This window comes from Eumetopias jubatus, unplaced genomic scaffold (assembly GCF_037043125.1).
Source record: "Eumetopias jubatus isolate StellerSeaLion01/CBP00866 unplaced genomic scaffold, mEumJub1_p1.0 scaffold_8, whole genome shotgun sequence".
Classification (NCBI taxonomy): domain Eukaryota; kingdom Metazoa; phylum Chordata; class Mammalia; order Carnivora; family Otariidae; genus Eumetopias; species Eumetopias jubatus.
In genome coordinates, this window is record NW_028274814.1 from 52,772,082 (window position 1) to 52,790,553 (window position 18,472).

The 18,472-nt window shown below is 37.5% G+C and overlaps 1 protein-coding gene and 1 pseudogene across 2 annotated transcripts in view; both read right to left on the reverse strand.

The window, feature by feature from the left end:
• Positions 1-18,199, reverse strand: part of SLC15A5 (solute carrier family 15 member 5) — a 93,967-nt gene extending 75,768 nt beyond the window's left edge. For both annotated transcript variants that reach the window (XM_088025559.1, XM_028119678.2), the window contains exons 1-3: positions 17,839-18,199; positions 13,734-13,956; positions 2,773-2,942 (exon numbers count right to left, since the gene is read on the reverse strand). In XM_088025559.1, coding sequence (XP_087881685.1) covers positions 2,773-2,942; positions 13,734-13,956; positions 17,839-18,199 — 754 coding nt within the window. The remainder of the gene's footprint in view (positions 1-2,772; positions 2,943-13,733; positions 13,957-17,838) is intronic.
• Positions 6,258-6,488, reverse strand: LOC114221611 (small nuclear ribonucleoprotein G pseudogene; annotated as a pseudogene).
• Positions 18,200-18,472: the final 273 nt, after the last annotated feature.

Genomic DNA, 18,472 nt, shown 5'->3' on the forward strand with positions numbered 1-18,472 from the left:
GATTTACTTTTCGACTTAACAATTCTACTTCTAAGAGTCTATCCTAAGCTAGGGAAAAAAATGCAAAGAGAGGATCATATCAGGCTCTTCATTAGAATCAACCTAACATAGCAAAAGCAAAACAACTCAACCTGAATGTCCGTCAATATGAAGCTGGTAAAACAAACAATGGTTCATTACCCAGTAGAGAACCAGGCAGCTATAAAAAGGAATGGGGCATATTTTTATATACAATTATGAAGCAATCCCTAGGTTACATTAAATGAGAAAAGTAGGTGAGAAGAGTGAATAATATGCTATTGCTTATATAAGAAGGGGAGAAAATACATACATGGAGACATATGCACACACACATAAACGATTTTAATATTTTCCCTTATTACATAAATTGGAAAGATAATTCTTTAAAATATGTAAATAGACGCCTAAGGGAATAGGAGAGGATATAGGAATATAAAGAGACTTTGTTTTCTACATGAATTTTAGATACATGAAACTATTCCCATGACTTAAAATTAAATTTTAAAAATATGTCTAAGTATAAAGACAAATGGAACAAATACATTTAATTGTACATAAAGTTAGTGATATAACCAGACAGAGAGAAATTATAATAAGTAACTTTAGAACATAATAATTTTGGTGTACACTCCTAGGCATTATAACATAAAGGAAAAAAAAAAACCCTGCAAGGATTTTGAAACTGTTTTCAATAACCATACTGGGGGTGCTAGTGTCAAAGACTACTGAGTCTTCGAGAGAAAGCAAACGTGTGGCTGTATTGCTGTCATTGAGAACTGGGATTCTTGGCCTGGGAAGTAGGAGGAAAAGATCTGAGTTTGATAGGATAAGGCAAGATCATTCGGCACTGGTTTTGATTAGGGTATTAGTATAGTCCAAAATGTATGTTATCCTAGAAAGAAAAGAAAAAAAACACACATTTTCTAGCTTTGTGCACAGAAAAGTCCAGGAACTATGATAGACTAAGTAGCATCAAGCATCCCCATAGCTAAGATTATAGTCTCTAAATACCAATATCCATGGAAAGGAAACGCCATTTTTTTTTTGGAGAAAGATGATTCCAAGTTCAGGGAAGGAAATGATGACCATAGAATATGCTGTTATACCAGAAAGCAAGAAAGCCACTAAAGACAACAGAGGCTTGTCTGAAGGACTCGAGTCAGACACTAGCACAAAGAGGACCTCACTGCCCAAATATGGAACAGTTTGAGCGTCGACAACTGCAGTGGATCAAAACTTATTGAAAATTTTAAGTCCATAAATTAATAATAATAGTTTAAAAAAATCATCCAACAGGTCACCTCTGGAAGATATTGTATCTCGACTCATTAATTTGAAAGTCTAAAAAATAGAGGAAAAGAATTAAACATTTGTCTTCTTTTTCTTATATAAACTATACTTCTGTGTAACTGAGTAGTTAATGAGGAGTTATTTCTCTCTATAGAATTACTTCAGCTAATAATGGAGGAATAAATATAGACTATCACTGCCTTGCAACCCACAGTGGAGTATGGACTTAAGCAGAAATTATAGTGGGTGCTGATACTGTAAAAACAGATAATCAGACATCTCTCCTCTTCATTGAAGTACATAAACCATCTATGAAGGAATTATGTAAAAAAAAAATCTTAATCTGATCAAGCATCTAGGTCTTTCAGATAATTAAAAGGAATTAAGAAGGAGAAACACCTGTTGCGTGACAACATGTGGATATAATCAGTGAAATCCAGACTATGAGAAATGCTCTGTGGAATGTTCAGACTTCTTTAAAAAAATGAAAAAAAAAACCAACAGAAATGAAAGAGGAATATAGATGATGTAAGGGGCATATCTGCCATTTGGAATGTATGGACCTTATCTGGATTTGATTCAAATGAAACAAAATACACAAATTTAAAAAATGGAAACAGATTTTAACAGTGAGCAGATACTCAATGGTATTAAATTCTCTCTCTTTCATTGTGTGTGTGTGTATGTAATAATGACATTGTGAATATGTTTTTTAGAAAAGTATGTCATTTACACACTTGCACACAAATGAAATACTATCATATTTATTTTTAACTTTTTAATTTTTTTAATTTAAATTTTAGTTAACATATCGTGCAATATTGGTGTCAGGAGTAGAATTCAGTGATTCATCACTTACATACAACACCCGGTGCTCATGCCAACAAGTGCATGTTTTAATACCCATCACCCATCTAGCCCATCCCCTACCCATCTCCCTCCATCCACCCTTAGTTTCTTCTCTATCTTTGTCTAAATACATGTTTTGTTTCCTTTCCTCCTTTTTTTCTTTTCCCCCTTCCCATATGTTTATCTGTTTTCTTTCTTAAATTCCACATCTGAGTGGTATGGTTGTAGGGTATTTGTCTTTCTCTGACTGCCTTATTTCACTTAGAAATGCTATAATATTATATTATTGCTTCAAAATTACCAGGTGGGATGGGGAGAGAGTGAGTGGAGTTGATGATAGTTGAAGCTGAGCGTGCATACATGATTTTTTTTTACTTTTGTTTTTGTTTAAAACATCCAATTATTAAACTGTTTTGAACAAGGGAAACGTAAAAGATGTTACAGATTGTTGATATTCTTGCAGATTTTGTTGCTCTCAAGCGTAGTAGCTAGCAAAATCCCCAAATTCTGTGAGTTGAAAGAGAAGTTACAGGGGATCAAAGATGAAGATGATCAAGTAGATCAAGAAAACCATAAAAATAAAAAAATTAACGTGAAGTATGATTTACTTACATTTTTCTGGCTGATAAATCAAGTTACAGTGCATCATATGAAGAGTTATCAAAGCCATAAGTGTAGACATAAAAGGAATGAGTAAAACCAGGGCCCAGGCCCCTGAGTGCTGGATGTAAGATATTCCCAGAAAGACAACAGTTGCTTTCAGGTTCATGATCCAACAAAACCTGTGATACACAGACAGACAGAAATAAAAAGACCATTCAGTTACTTCAGAGAACAATTGCTAATTTTAATGCTTTGATATAAATGTAAGCTATGAGGTGGTGGCCTGTTAGCTGAACTAGAATTTGCGAATATTGTTTATTAGACTTCTTTTTTTTTAAAAAAGTGTCGTGGTACTAGAGAAGCCATAGACAATACTTAATCAAATATGTCTAATGAATAGTACCTATAGCAGTAGTCTGGTTTGTAATTTTGGGGACATAATCTATGTCTCTCAACCTTTCACTGGGTCTAAATCCCTGCTATTAGAATCCCATTGCAGAGGAGGGGTCTTAACACTAATTTTACAAATTTATTGAGGTTAAATTAAATACAATAAAATACCTGCTTGAATATATAGTTTTATGAGTTTTGATAAATTTTTCAGTTGGGCAAACACTAATAGATTATCACTAAGGTTTAAAGGGCCTACCTGGTTAGATCAGGCCCACCCAGGATTCCAGGATAATCTCTTCTTTGAATAATTTAAAATCAAATTATTAGAGACATTTTTAAAAAAAGATTTTATTTATTTTAGAGAGAGAGAGAGGTAGAGAGAGTGTGCGAGTGGCAGAAGGGGCAGAGGGAGAGGGAGAGAGAGCCTCAAGCAGACTCCCTGCTGAGCAAGGAGCCTGAGGGGTTCGACCCTATGACCCTGACATCATGACCTGAGCCAAAAGCAAGACTCGGATGCTTAACTGACTGAGCCACCCAGGTGCCCCTAGAGACTTTAATTATATTGCAAAATCCCTTCACTTTTGCCATATAACAACATAATCAGGGGTTGATATCCTGTTGTCTCTGCCATATTCTATTGAGAGGAGGCAGGTCACAGGTTCTGCCCAGACGCTAGGGGATGGGTCTGTCAAGAGTGTGACCACTCAGGCTCATCCTATGGCATTTCCTCTGCATGTTCTAATTATTCCATTCTTCCTTCTTTCCTTCCTCCCTCCCTTCCTCTCTGTCTCTCCTTCCCTCCTACCCTCCTTTCTTCCTTCATTCCTCCCTCCCTCCTACCCTCCTTTCTTCCCTCCCCTCCCCTCCTCTCCCCTCCCCTCCCCTCCTTTTCCATCCCTTTGCTTTCCCTTCCCCCCTTTCCCTTCCCTCCTCTCCTCTCCTTTCCCCTCCCCTCCCTTCCCCTTTCCCTTACCTTCCTTTTTCTTTCTTCCTCTAAGTGAAAGAGGAAACAGAGTCAACCGGTAAGAATGGCTATGGGGAGAGGATATTGAAGGTTTGAGGAGAAAAGAGGTTTGAACTCATTTAAAGGAGGAGGAGGAGAAAGATTGTATACCGGTTACTTGCTAGGTAATGCTAAGGGGCCACTTGAGGTTGGTCATGAACATAGGTGCTTGGCTGATTCAGTTGCCAGAAGCCTGTGGTTCTTAATCTCAGGGTGGTGAGTTCAAGCCCATGTTGGGTGTGGAGTGTACTGAATAAAAAAGTACTCTTTTTATCTGGCTTCTTTCATTTAGCATAATTAGTTTGAAATTGATCCATGTTTTTTTTCTTTTATCAGTTCATTCCTTCATATTGCCAAAAAGTATTCTATTACATAAATATAACACAATTCATCTATCTATTTATCTGTTGATGGACAGTTTTTTCAACTTATGGCTATTACAAATAATGCTCTTATAAACATTCACGTACCAGTCTTCATATAGATATAGACTTTCATTTTCTTTGGGGGAAAAAAACCTAGGAGTGTAATGGCTAGATGGTATAGTAGATGAATATTTAACATTTTAAGAAATTTCCAAATGGTTTTCAAGTAATTGTAACATTTTGCACCAAGTGCAACCTGTGTATGAGAGTTCTAATAACTCCTTCGAATATCTCTAATACATTTTGGCCAACAGTTGGTATGATCAGTCTTTAATTTTAGCGGTTTTAATAGATGTGTGTTCGTATCCTATTGTGGTTTTATTTTGCATTTCCCTAATGACTATATATCTTCTTTGGTGAAATTGCTGTTCAAAACTTTTGCCACTTTAAAGCAAAACAAGGTTGTTTATTTTCTTTTTATTGAATTTTAAGAGTTCTTTATATATTCTGGATGCAAGTCTTTCATCAAATATATGATTACCAAATATTTTCTCTCAGTCTGTGTCTTGTCTTTTCATTTCTTAACAGTGTCTTTTGGAGAGCATAAATTTTTAATTTTGATGAAGCCCAAATATTAATATTTTTTTCCCTCTTAAGGATTATGCTTTTAGTGTTGTATCTAGGAAATTTTCCCCTAACCCAAGGTCACAAGAATTTTCCAAGTCTGTTTCAGAGAAGATATTGTAGCACTGGAGACCTGAACTGATTCAATTGAATTCTCACAGCTGTGTTATTGCAGAGCCATGAGTAGGAACCATCTGTCCTGGTGCAGCCTCTAAGAAGAGGTTAACTTGAGTATGTGTTCTTTTTATACTTCTTTCCAGGTCTAAGTTCATGACACCACCATTTCCTCATTAATATAAGCTTTAACATTTGAAATTACCTTTCACTCATGCTTCTCACCACGTTTTATATATTATTAATTATAAATATTGTTTTTTCTCTTTGGAATGGTGCTCAAATGACATGAATTTATGGGTTGTGTGGGTGGGTCAGTTGGTTAAGTGTCTGCCTTTGGCTCAGGTCAGGATCCCAGAGTACAATGGGAAGCCATTTGAAGGCAATTGATTATGGGGCTGAAATGATCTTTTTTTTTTAAAGATTTTATTTATTTGACAGAGAGAGAGAGCAGGAACATGAGCAAGGAGAGTGGGAGAGGGAGAAGCAGGCTTCCCACTGAGCAGGGAGCCAGATGCGGGGCTCGATCCCAGGACCCTGGGACCACTACCTGAGACGAAGGCAGACGCTTAACGACTGAGCCACCCAGGTGCCCCTGAAATGATCTTCTTTTACATGGATAAAAGAAAGGATTATTGTTTCAGATCTATGCACAGGGCCTGGTAAGGAGACCAATCACAGCTACCGTAGTCTGGAGGAGAGCTAGGAGTGAACTGGAGTGGGGGTAGCAAAATCAAGGGAGAGAGGGAAATAGATGTGTGATGTATATTTGGAAATGAGACATGTGCTCAGCTAGCCTTGCCCCTTTGCTGTCTTATAAACATGGTTGCTCATTTCCATCCCTATAACTTTTTTTTGACTCATAAAAGTTTATTTAACAAAAAAGTTCAATATGAAAATGCACACGACCTGATTTCTACATTGTAGTAAGACAGGTATTGTGGAGAGGAGACACGTGGAAGCAGTTGATTTCTTCTGATGAACACGCCCATTATTTATACTTGTTCCAAGGCTTCTAACATGATGATACTGTTTCCTCCTATCACCACCATTCCGATATTGTTCTATGGCCCACTAGTTGCCATCTCCACACATTCATCTATCACAAGATTCATAAACAGATCAAACCCCCACAATATTCCTTGGATATGTCTGCCACCATTTAATTTCAATGATAATTTCTTGTCCATAAATTTTTTCAACTCGGGAGGGTGAGCTTTGCTCATGGTGTCTACTCGGCGAGCTCAAAGATGCCTCCCTATAACTTTTTTTTTTTTAAAGATTTTGTTTATTTATTTATTTATTTATTGAGAGAGAGAGTGAGCCCAAGTGCGGGGAGGGACAGAAGGAGAGGGAGAAGGAGACTCCCTGATGAGCAGGGAGCCCACCACAAGGCTTGATTCCAGGACCCTGAGATCACGATGTGAGCCTAAGGCAGATGCTTAACCGTCTGAGCCACTCAGGTGCTCCCGTATTTATACCTTTTCTCACTTAACTAAAGTCCATGTCAAGTCTCTTTTCCTTCATTCAATATTCTCTTGAATAGAAATTCTCTGAACTTCTAAAACAATCCGTGCTGCAATGATTTCACTTTTGTCAGTTTTGTCTTCTCACAGATTGTAAGATCCCTGACAGCAACACCTTATTCTTTGTCTCCACAGGACATAACATGGTTCTAGGCCCACCATATAGGGATAGTAAATAAGTAATTGATGAATAACATGGCATCTCATAAAAACCAAGTGATCAACCAAGGACATACAAAAACAAATTTTCAATAATTGACCTAGGAAAGTAATCAAACATCAAACATGGCCATGCTGAGGAAACTGGTTTACTATAATCCACTACCAGAAACTTGTCACAGTGCAGGCGAGACACAAAGCTAGAGTTTTGTAGGACAACTGGATGAAGTTCCCAGGCTCAGTCTTGGGTCATCCTGTTATGCTGTTGCAAGCTGCATGCTTGAGTTGTGGCTGAAGCAACTGAGAGAAGCTGGAGCTACCTCAGTGTTATAGTTCTTTCAATCTGTAGGAAACTCTTTTTTTAAATGTTCAATATTGCTGAGAAAATCCAAGAGGACGTTGTCTGGCTCCTCAGAACACCACATGGTGATGTAAACTAAATCGCTCTAAAGAGGGTCAAGGAAAATTACAATTATTCCAAGACTTAAATCTTGTGAAAGGTAGTTAGAAACAAAAGAATTATAGTGTTGACTAGCTATATATAGGAAGAGATTTCACACTAAGTACTAAATGTATTTTAACAAATGCCATCCAACCTATTTGATTGTGTAATTTTCTGGAAGAATTACCTAGTACAGGCATGTTTTCTATATGTCTTTATTGATCCATGGACAGGATAAGCCATAGATAATTAAAGGTGAAATTGTATATGTATCAACTGTAAAAAAATAAAAGAAATAAAAATCCACAGTCTTCAAACTCACCATTAAGACTCCTTTCATCTCATAGCTCACTAGCAAATTGAGTATATAAAGCACCTCTCACACAGAAAGTCAGAGAGCAAGGCACTAAAGCAAAATAAATACCAGTGATTAAGGAAAATTGAAAGCAGCCATAAAAATATGTTTCTTTAGTCTACTTTTAAATACAGACTGGGAACTGCAAATAACTGGGAGTACATATAAGTCCAATTTTTTTGTTTGTTTGTTTTCGTGGGTCTATGGTATTGAATACAAATAAGGAAAAGAAACTTGTTGCTGCAAACCTCAGCAATCCTTTTGAGATTATTTCTTTTAAACATTCGCCTTAACTTATTTAGTAATCATGATTAAAGTCGCTCAAATACTTTGTTATTTCTTAGGCTGCCCCATTTTGACATACGTGAGTTATTTTCAGTGATTTTAGGGAAAATGGTTTAAATTGGCTTTTCTTAACCCAAGAAGATACCAAGAGGAAAGGCAAGCTCTCAGGTCTCTGTGGTTGTAGTGGACAATGTACAGAGTTCAGGGAGAATATTTTATTTTGCACTGAGCAATATTGAGATAATTCACCAGGGGATTTGTGGTTCTTCAATGGGATAAAATTGAACTGTTTAGAAAAGTCAAGGAAACACTTGGATGCTGATTTCCTGGTGGATGGTGGTTGTCAATGGTTGCTTTTTTTAGCATAACCATTGACCCATTGAAGTACTTCAAAGAATACTCTGGTGGCCATGAATTTGAGAAAGAAGAAGCAAATGGAAATTTTGCAGTTCTAGATACTTTTTATCTATAATTTTTTTCAACACTGCAGTTAAAGAAAAGGCATTTAATAAAGGAAGAGTGTTGGTTTTGGTGAATAGACAGCACGATTAAAGTAAAAAAGTATATTTTTAATTAAGAAATTTAGGAGAATGTCTCACTCTTTCTCTCTTGCTCTCCTTGCCTTTGCTTCTTTTAACTTACTCTCATTCCCTTTCTCTCTTGGGTCCTCCCTCCCCCCTCCTTTTTTTGCCAACATCCTAACCCTAACAGTTGTTCCTGTATATCATTTTCTTATTTCCTTTATTTAAGATTTTTAGACCACTGCATGTTTACTGATGAAAGTAAGTCCCTAGTCATGTACCTACCAAGTTGAAAAGCGACCAAGCAGGGCTTAAGAAAAAGAAGGAACAGTAGGACATGTAAGAAATTTGCCTTTCTTTCTTTTTTTCCTCAATTTTCTTTGGTTTCCACAATTATATGTTGGAGAGGAATTCTGAGTGTATTTCCCGGAAGCTTACAACTTTGGCAAAAGTAAAGAAGGAGGTGTCTGTTGTATTTAGAGTGGGTGGGAAGCATTTGTTAAGCTTGGCTAGAACCCATGCAAATAGAATTTTGGAAGGTTTAGTGATTTTTTTTTTTGTTAAAGCTATTTACAGGCTATTCCTCAGTATGCAACTCAGATGATATTTTGAGTATTAATACAATTATTCCATGAACTGCTTTCATTTTGTTGGCTGAAATGTACCTTACAAATTATGATTTTACTATTGCAGAATTAAGTAGATTCATATTTCATTTCTCTTCTCAAGGATTAGGTAGAATTTCTCAATCAGATAGATTTCTAAGTATGGTGAAAAATAGCTATGAATTGTCAAAACTTTTCAAAGTTGCCTAGCATCTGGTATGTGCACTCAAACAATGTTCACTTCCATTTCTTTTCAAAGTTATCTCTAGACCACCTTAGTATCCCCTTTCCTTATATCTCTGGAATTGTTTTCAAAATTCTGAAGCACGTGATAAAAGTGGTATACATTTCCCAGCTATGCTTCCAGGAAATTCTGATCTTGGAAGTTGTGGGTGGGGTCTAGGAAACATTTTAAAATAAAACCCTTAAGTGATTCTCAAAATCAGACAACTGCTTGAGAGTAGTAGTTCTTAAACCCGACTACTTAGGCAGCTAAAAAAAAAAAAAAATATTCCTGGTCTCTGGATCTCGCCTCAAACCAATATATATGGAACCTTTGATGCCAAGGCCCAGGAATCAGTATTTTTAAGAGCCCTCAGTTGGCTTTTATGTCCATCTAAGATTGAGACTCGCTGCTTTCAAGCAACACTCAAGTGAATATTAAAACAGCTTCTGAAAAAACATTCCGTGGGATAATAAATTTTTACCTTTAGTGTTTCCTTAAGAAAAAGCTATTAAATTCAAGTAAGTATTAACATCAGAATATTTTAGTGTGAGACAAATATTATGTAGAGTCAGTCTGAGTACCAGATATTCAAAATTTCTGGGATAGAATAAGTTAGTCTCCAGATTTTTTTCAAGAACTCTACCAATATTCTATTTGGACTTTTAAATCATGTATAATTCACTCTGGTAACTAGTTAGGAACAGACTATGATATGCAGATTGGATGCAAATTACCAGGTGAAGTAAGTAGAGAAATGTGGAAGCAAGATTTGAAGTTAATTGCAGTAGAATTTAAAATTATGGTTATAGACAGACTTAATTATCCACCTTTCTTTTTGCTTCCAGAAAAGATACTGCACAGGTGTATTTACCTAGAAAATCTCCAGTGTGGTGACTCTTAATTGCACACCTCAGATTTTGGAAAATGCTGGAAGAGCCAGGTTCTAATCTAGATAACGGCACAAGGATGTTGGAAGATTATTATGCCTCTTGATTTTAGGGAGTTTAGTTTTATTCTTTCAATAAGGTACATAGTTGAGGAAGATCCAGTACCAGATGGTAATGTTGGCTAGGAGTGGTTTTCTCACCTACATTTGGCAGCTCTACTCGGAAGTGGTGTTTCAATGTTCGAGACTTCCAGTCTATACTATTTAACATAATCACTGGGAAGCTTTAGGTGGTATAGATGCAATGACACATCTCATTAAAGGTCCTGTAACTAGGAACATCTGACATCTGTGCTGAAAATAGAACTGGATGCAGCCTTCAAGTGGTTACAGATTCAAGTGGTATGCTGTTTTTTAAGATACTACTGAAATTCATTATATTAACGAAGCTTGTATTTTCTAGAGGCATTTTTGACATGGAGAAATAGATTTTAAATTAAGGCACTGCCCATTTAAAGATGGGCTCCTCTTAAATGTGTTCCCTCTTGCCCAGAATTTAGACAATGATTTTAGCTGATTTGTCATTTAATAACAATAGCTACCCTAATTTGAATACCTATGATGTGCTAGGATACTTTATATATAAGCTATAAACCGCCGTCCAGTTTATTCCCATTTTGTGGATGAGGGACTGGTACCCAGAGAGGTCAAGGGACTTGCCAAAAAGTAGAAAACTCCTGTGACAGAGTCAGGATCCTTTCAGCTTTCTGGCTGCCCCGTAGGGTCTCTGTCCATCTTGCCACCCACCCTGCAGTACATACAGCAATAGAGTTAATATTCTTTTCCATAAATTACAAAAAGCAGCTACCCATAGCAGTTTCCCTGTAGCCTGGTACTATAAACTTAACCCCACCCCCGCCAAAAACAGAAACAACCAGATTCAGCCTTCAAGAAGCTTACTATCCAGAGAGTCCTTTAGCACATGAAAGAGTAAGACCTTGATTCCTCATGCACAATTCTAGGTGCTTTTTTTTTAAATTAATTAATTAATTAATTAATTAATTATTTTTTAAAGATTTTATTTATTTATTTGAGAGAGAGAGAATGAGAGATAGAGAGCACGAGAGGGAAGAGGGTCAGAGGGAGAAGCAGACTCCCTGCCGAGCAGGGAGCCCGATGAGGGACTCGATCCCGGGACTCCAGGATCATGACCTGAGCCGAAGGCAGTCGCTCAACGAACTGAGCCACCCAGGCGCCCTTTTTTTTTTTTAGATTCCATTTATTTATTTGAGAGACAAAGAGCACAAGTAGAAGGAGGGGCAGAGGGAGAAGCTGACTCCCCACTGATCAGGGAGCCCAATGTGGGGTTCCATGGGGCTCAATCCCAGGACCCTGGGATCATGGCCTGAGCTGAAAGCAGATGCTTAACCGACTGAGCCACTCAGGTACCTTACATTTCTAGGTGCTTTAATGTTAGGTTTTAAAAATTCTGCATGATTCTTTTCTTTTTTTAGAGATTTATTTATTTATTTTTTAGAGAGAGAGAGGAGAAAGCACACAAGTGTGTTGGAAAGGGGCAGAGGGAGAGGGAGAGAGAGAATCTCAACAGACTCCCCACTGAGCAGGGAGCTGATGTGGGCTAGATCTCTTGACCCTGTGATCATGACCTGAGCTGAAAACCAAGAGTCAGATGTTCAACCAACTGAGCCATCCAGGCACCCGTGCATGATTCTTTTTATTAGAGATTTTAGTGAAATTAGGAAATAATAAGACACATTGAAATGTGCTCATCCTAAATTTGGCCTGGCTCCTCACTGCTGCAGAAATTCATTTTCACCCCACTCCCCATCCCCCCTTTAAAGACCTAAAGTACAAACCCATTGGGAGTCCCTCCCTTTCCCAAAGGAAATATTTCATTCATATAATGTCTCCTTTGTAATCAACACTGAGAAATGTCACTTTGATTAAACACAACTCTGAATGACTAAGACCACAGTACAATAAATTCTCCAGAGCTATCTCTCAGAACAACTGATTGCTCTCCAGTCTTAATCCTCCAGAGTCTTATTTAATCAAAATGATGTTGCTAATTAAGGATTAAAACCTCCGAATAGAATAAAAAAGAAGGATTTTTCTTTCTCCTTTGGGCAGGTCAAGGAGGCAGAATTTGCTATAAGGAAGTAAAGAGTCCCTTCCACCTTTGGTAAAACTGCATTATTTTCTGACATTTTGGACTGAATCCAAAATAGGCCTGAGTGCTTTGTAATATTAATATAATTGGAAGTGGGGGGAGAAAGAAAGAAAGAAAGAAAGAAAGAAAGAAAGAAAGAAAGAAAGAAAGAAAGAAAGAAAGAAAGAAGAAAGAAAGAAAGAAAGAAAGAAAGAAAGAAAGAAAGAAAGAAAGAAAGAAAGAAAGAAAGAAAGAAAGGAAAAGAAAGAAAGAAGAAAGAGCAAGAAAGAGGGAGAGAGAAAGAAAAGGAAAGAAAGAAACTGACTGCCTTGGGTAGTTATATATACAGAGATTATTTATGCTACACTTTTTCATTTAATGCTTTAAATATGAATTTTCTTTAAACGTTTTGTCTGATTCTGTCTGTGCCTTGATTTCTTCCATTGCTAACATTGCTGGAAATACAGAATATTTAGAAAAATGTTGACAACTCATTTCACAGAAAAGAGGGAACAAAAGAATATTCTCATATCTACTTGACATTCGCTGATGAATAATAACAACAAAATACTCTACCTTAAGATTGAAATTTTTTTTTGAATTCGTATTTGATAATAAAAATTGGTTCCTTAAAACCACATAAAACTGTGTAAGAACTCACTGGGAGGAAAAAGATTCACAGAAAGGCAGTTTGATTTTCATGGAATATAAACTCTTTTAGGTGTTAAGGGTGAAGTGGATGCCAAACAGAAGTGCTGGCTGATGTTTCAACAAATTGTAAAATACTTTTTCTGTCCTTTTTTTATCTTCTCTCTGCACTGTCCTGTGAATTTATAATCTCTGCCAAATTCGCCTCTTACGGTGTAGACAGAACTAATAACAGCTACCATTTATGATCCCCTACTATGTGCCAGATTCTCTGCCTGCAAGACACACATTATTGCCTCTAATAAAACCCAAGAAGAGGTATTATTGATAGCCCTTCACAAATGATTAAACTGAGACTTATAGAGAAGATCAGATAGCTCGTGTTAAGTAGAGTCGAGGCCTATTTGGCTCCAAAGCCACCTTCTATTCAGTATGACAAGCCAGTGTCTGTGCCTGACTCATAGGCCCCCCGCACTTACTGGCTGAATCCTGTCCCAGGCACTGTCACGTCGTCACTTGACCCAGGCCAGTCAATGACAAACACCGAATTACTACCATCAAAATGGGACGAGAGAGCAAACAATGAGAAACCCCAGAAGGGAGAGGAATGTCATAAGGCTCATTTCACTCCTAGCCAGTACAACTTACCAGTTAAAAAAAGACATTTGTTTCTGGGATCCACGCTCCTGAAGGTTGTAGGCACCCGGTGGACAAATGATGGCTCTCATTCCTCCTGTACCAAGGCAGATGGCCAACAGGGCTGTGTAGAACAGCCTCTTCTGCTCCTCCTTTGGTATATGGTTAATCATGTGGTGAGTGCCTATATAGAAATCTTCCAAGGGAAAAGCAACCACGGATAACAAAGCAGTGCCTGTAGATAGAGAAAAAAGGAGAATAAATATGGCACAGACCAACCCAATCACCAAACCACATTATAAATAAGGTTTTTCCTCTGAAAGGAGCATCATTATGGCATTGTCTTCTTGAAATATTTGTTAGTCACTGCGATTCTGGAGACAGCATGATTTTTCTAAACATGAAATTTTTCTTCACTCTGTGTTTTAATTAATCCAGGGGCCTAGGTTTTCCCCTCTTCAACTTGACCTATCTTCTCCCACAGAGTGTATGAGCAAGTCATGTCCATTTTAACAACATTTGGATATAGATCATATAAGAAACGAGAGATGCCTCTAATCTCACCCCCCAGAGAAAGCCACTGTTAGTAAGGGTTATTTGTTCTCAGTCACTAGAATGATAGAAAACTCAAAGATCTCAGACTTGTCAGGAGCCTGTTAAAGAAAATGTTTTACGGAGAACATTATCATAGCGGTAAGAAGAACACAGATCTCTGTGCCTTTTCTACTTCTCTTTCTCCTTTTCATGCCCTTTGATTTCTTTCACTTCTTATGGCCCTGAGCAGAGCCATCTTGGCGCACACAGAGGTGAGGTGAGGTGGGTGATTCAGTAACGGGCAGGAGGAGGAGCAGGGAGGACAGGAAGGGACAAGGGATGGGGGTCCAGCCTCTTCTCACTTTCATCTCAGCGGGACCACACTCGAACACTTTCCTTGTTTAATAGAAATTACGATTCAATTCCATACTTTTGTGCAGCTCTTTAAATTCTGTAAAACATTTATATGTATTATATTGTTTCATCTTGGAAAAACTTGGTGATGTCAGAAGATAGATTTTCTTATTCCAATTTTCCAAAAAAAAAAAAAAAAATCCAGGTTCGGTGAGTTTAAGGGACTTGCCCAATGTTACAGAGTAACCCAGATATAATCTGGGCTTTACTAATTTAACATTCATATTTTTCATATGATTTTTTATACGGTGGCTGTATGTGGTTAGTTTTCTCAATTGGACTATAAGTTCCTTAGAGGCAGAAATTGGGTCTAATGTTTTATCTCCCTTACAGTGGCTTTTATAATCTGAAGAATATATGCACTCAATATGTGGTAACAAATTGATTTACCATGAGAGCCAGTCCTTTAAATTACTGAGTTTGAAATGTTTCAATTTAAGTTGGGCCAGATATGATGCCAACTACTTCTCTCTGCCACTCGATCCTCCTCGTCTCTGGAAGTGTGATGTGAGGCCTGGCGAGGCTAAGGGCTATCCAGAGGGGGTGGGCAGAGGAGTGACTTCTTGCAGCAACCATATACTTAAAGACAAAGCACTCTTAGTAGTTCCTTTGTGTAAATTAGAAAGACACCCTACTTCCATCTTTTGAGGAAACGTCATAATATACTGATTTCATTAGATCAAAACTTTGTTTTTATCTGTTGTAAAATTGAAGTAATAAAGATACAAGTCTATGACATGTATGAGAGGAAGTCTCCTCTCTGACGTGTGCTGTATTGTGTCCTCCAAAATCAGCACACATACTTGGTAGCTCTGTATAAAACACCAGGATGCGTCATATCCTTTGCTGGGTGGTTGGAGTCCCCTGGTGTGCTCTCCAGGAGCTAATGAGTCCATCAGAGAAGACAGACATTCAGGTGGAAATTAGATTATGATGTGGTAAGTGAAATTATAGAGGTATGATTAGAATGTGGTTGAGCAAGGTGGGTCTTGAAGGAAGGACAGGATTTTTCAAGTCTTGGCTATGGAGTAGAAAGATAAAGGAAGGTTGACAATTTCCGGCATAGAAAGAAAGCGTAAGTAGAGAAGTAGGGTAGGGGATTAGAGGCAAGCAAAAGTTCAGCATGGTTGAGGTCATATACTGAGACAAAAGTCTGGAAAGATAAATTTGGGACAGATTGTAAAGGTTCTTATGTACTAAACTGGATTTTGTTTTTTAGATAATAGAGCCGATATGTAGATTTATTCTATAGATTTATATAGCTATATATAGATTTATTCTTATTTATTCTTAGTGTTGTTAGTAGAAAGGTATATGGATTGGAGTCATACTGACCTCTGATAGCCCAGTAAATAGGCCATTGTGATGGTCAAGAAAAAGAAAACTGCATTTTTGAGCTAAGGGTTAACATTTGAAACAGAAGACATATTTTTGATAGAACCTCCGATACTCAGTGACTGGTTGGAATTTGATGGCAGCCGTGAGTGGGGGGCACAAGGAAATGGCTTTTCATAAGAAAATGAATGGATATGGAGTTGATTTAGGTCTTTTATTTGTCAAATTCTAAAACTGGGACTCAGGCCTAGTCTGATGGGTTATGCAGGAATTTAGACTGATAGGAATTGCCATGTTAAATAAGAAGTTGCCAAGTGCCATGGGTATGGCCTGTTACCAAGACAAGAAGAGTAAATCATTCAGACACTTGCTTAAATGTCTTCTTATCAGAAAACATTCTCTGATACAGAACAGCAACCATGTTTCTGTCTAGTCTGCCCTGTCTCCCCCTTACCCACCTATATTTTTCATTGTAACACTCCTGAGCACCTGACATAATATCATTTGCTTGTTTATTTTCTCTTTCCCACACTGGAAAGTCAACTTTGGCAGACAAGAGACTGCTTTCTTTTCTGTTGCATTCCCAGATCCTGGGATAAGGCCAGAGTGGTCACTGAAGAATATTTGTTGAATGTTGACTGAATATTTGCCATGCCGTAACTTCATTTTTACTTAACAAAGCTGACGCAGTAAAGAGTTATAAGTTTGAATCACACTCTAACTGATGAATGGTGAATGGTAATTTATCACCTGTCTGAAATTGGGGGATATGTTGAATACCCGATATCCACCCCTTCCTCATTTATCTCCTCCCATGTCCCCCCAAACCTGCATTTCTGTTACATTTCACAGTATCAGTGAACCACATACTAGCTTCCTAAGTTCCTCAGCTCAGAAACTTGGAGTTAATTTTTGTTCCTCCATCATATTTGTGCTCTTGTTTAGTTGCCAAGTTTTTATGGTTTTCCACATGGTCTGTCCTGGATTGACACTTCTCCTAGACCGTCCTCCTGAGATGTTCTGGTCTCCCTCTATTTAACCTCTCACTGTGGTTTCCTATCCTCTTTATTGAAGAAAAACATTTCCCAGATGTTTTTCATATATCTTCAGTGACTCCTTGTTGTCCAGAAGAACAACTTGAACTTTTTAGCCCCAAATTCTAAACTGTTCATCAACTTACTTTCTATACCTTATCAAACAATCTTGATATTTCCCCAACATTTCCCAGGATCACTTCACTCCCAAAGTTTTGTAGATACATTTATTTTTCTCTATGTAAAGAAGTTTAGTGTAACATTTGGATTCACTCATTTATTTAGCATGTAGCCATAGTTCATAATATAGAAATCACACCTCCATATACAATCTTACTCTATGACTAATTAAAAACCACCTTTTGATGAAAACATTCTTCAATTATTCTACCTGAACTTCAAAAACCTTTTTAGCACATTTCATCTTAGTTGTGAAGCAAATGAACTTCATGTTTCACATAGAATTTGTCATGAATTTGGGCTTGGGGTAGGAAGGGGGAAAAGGAGGGTGTTTGAAGGAGTACAGAAGACAGGTATGTAAAGAGCTAATTACCATAAAATACAATCAGTACAACAATATAGGCATCAAAGCATCCAAAGCATCCACACACACACATATGCACATACGTTTACTAGCGTCCTTCAAATGATACAGAGAACAAAGTAAATTGAAACAACATTCTTACTTCATTTAACACATTTTACACTAAGAGCAAGATTAGGATAAGAGAGAGTAAAAACTCTAACAAAAATCTATTCAATTAAGTTGCAAAACGATCCAGTCAGAAGAGGTCACTCACCTAGAAAATGTAGACATAAGCAAGCATATACCAGTTTGTTTCTTCCTAGACAGACATCAGCAAGCCATCCCACAAACATAGGGCTAAGTATTGAAGTTCCAATAAAACACAAGTTCAAAATGGCTGCCTGGTAATTGGGATAGCCAAGCTTGACAGTGCAAAAGGGGATCATATTGCAGACGACTTCAAAGAAAGTGAACCTCTCACACATCTCCACCAGAAGCAAGCAGATTCCAACCCGAATTTTTTTCACGTCGCATGCCGAAGCAAAATAACCAGTATGTCTTAGAGTTTTCTCCTTCTCAGGGCTGTGATGTAAGAATACTCGCTCATCCATTGTTTTAAAGTCTGTAACAGGCATGACTACCCTCCTTGAATGCAACTTATGTCAGTGTTTTGAACTTGGTGATTTTTTTACTCCCACCCTTCTAATGAAAAAATAAGTAAGATCTTTGCTTTGAATTTCACAACTCCATGCTAAAGTTTCATAAGGTTTTTTGCACATTAACGTGGGGGAGCACAGGAGAGGAGACCCAAGTATTTAAATGTTCACGGTAGCCCAGTGTAGCCAAATCTGATGTGTTTGTCTAATTATTTAGAGGCTAGTTAGGCTCTTCCTCCAAACTTATATTGT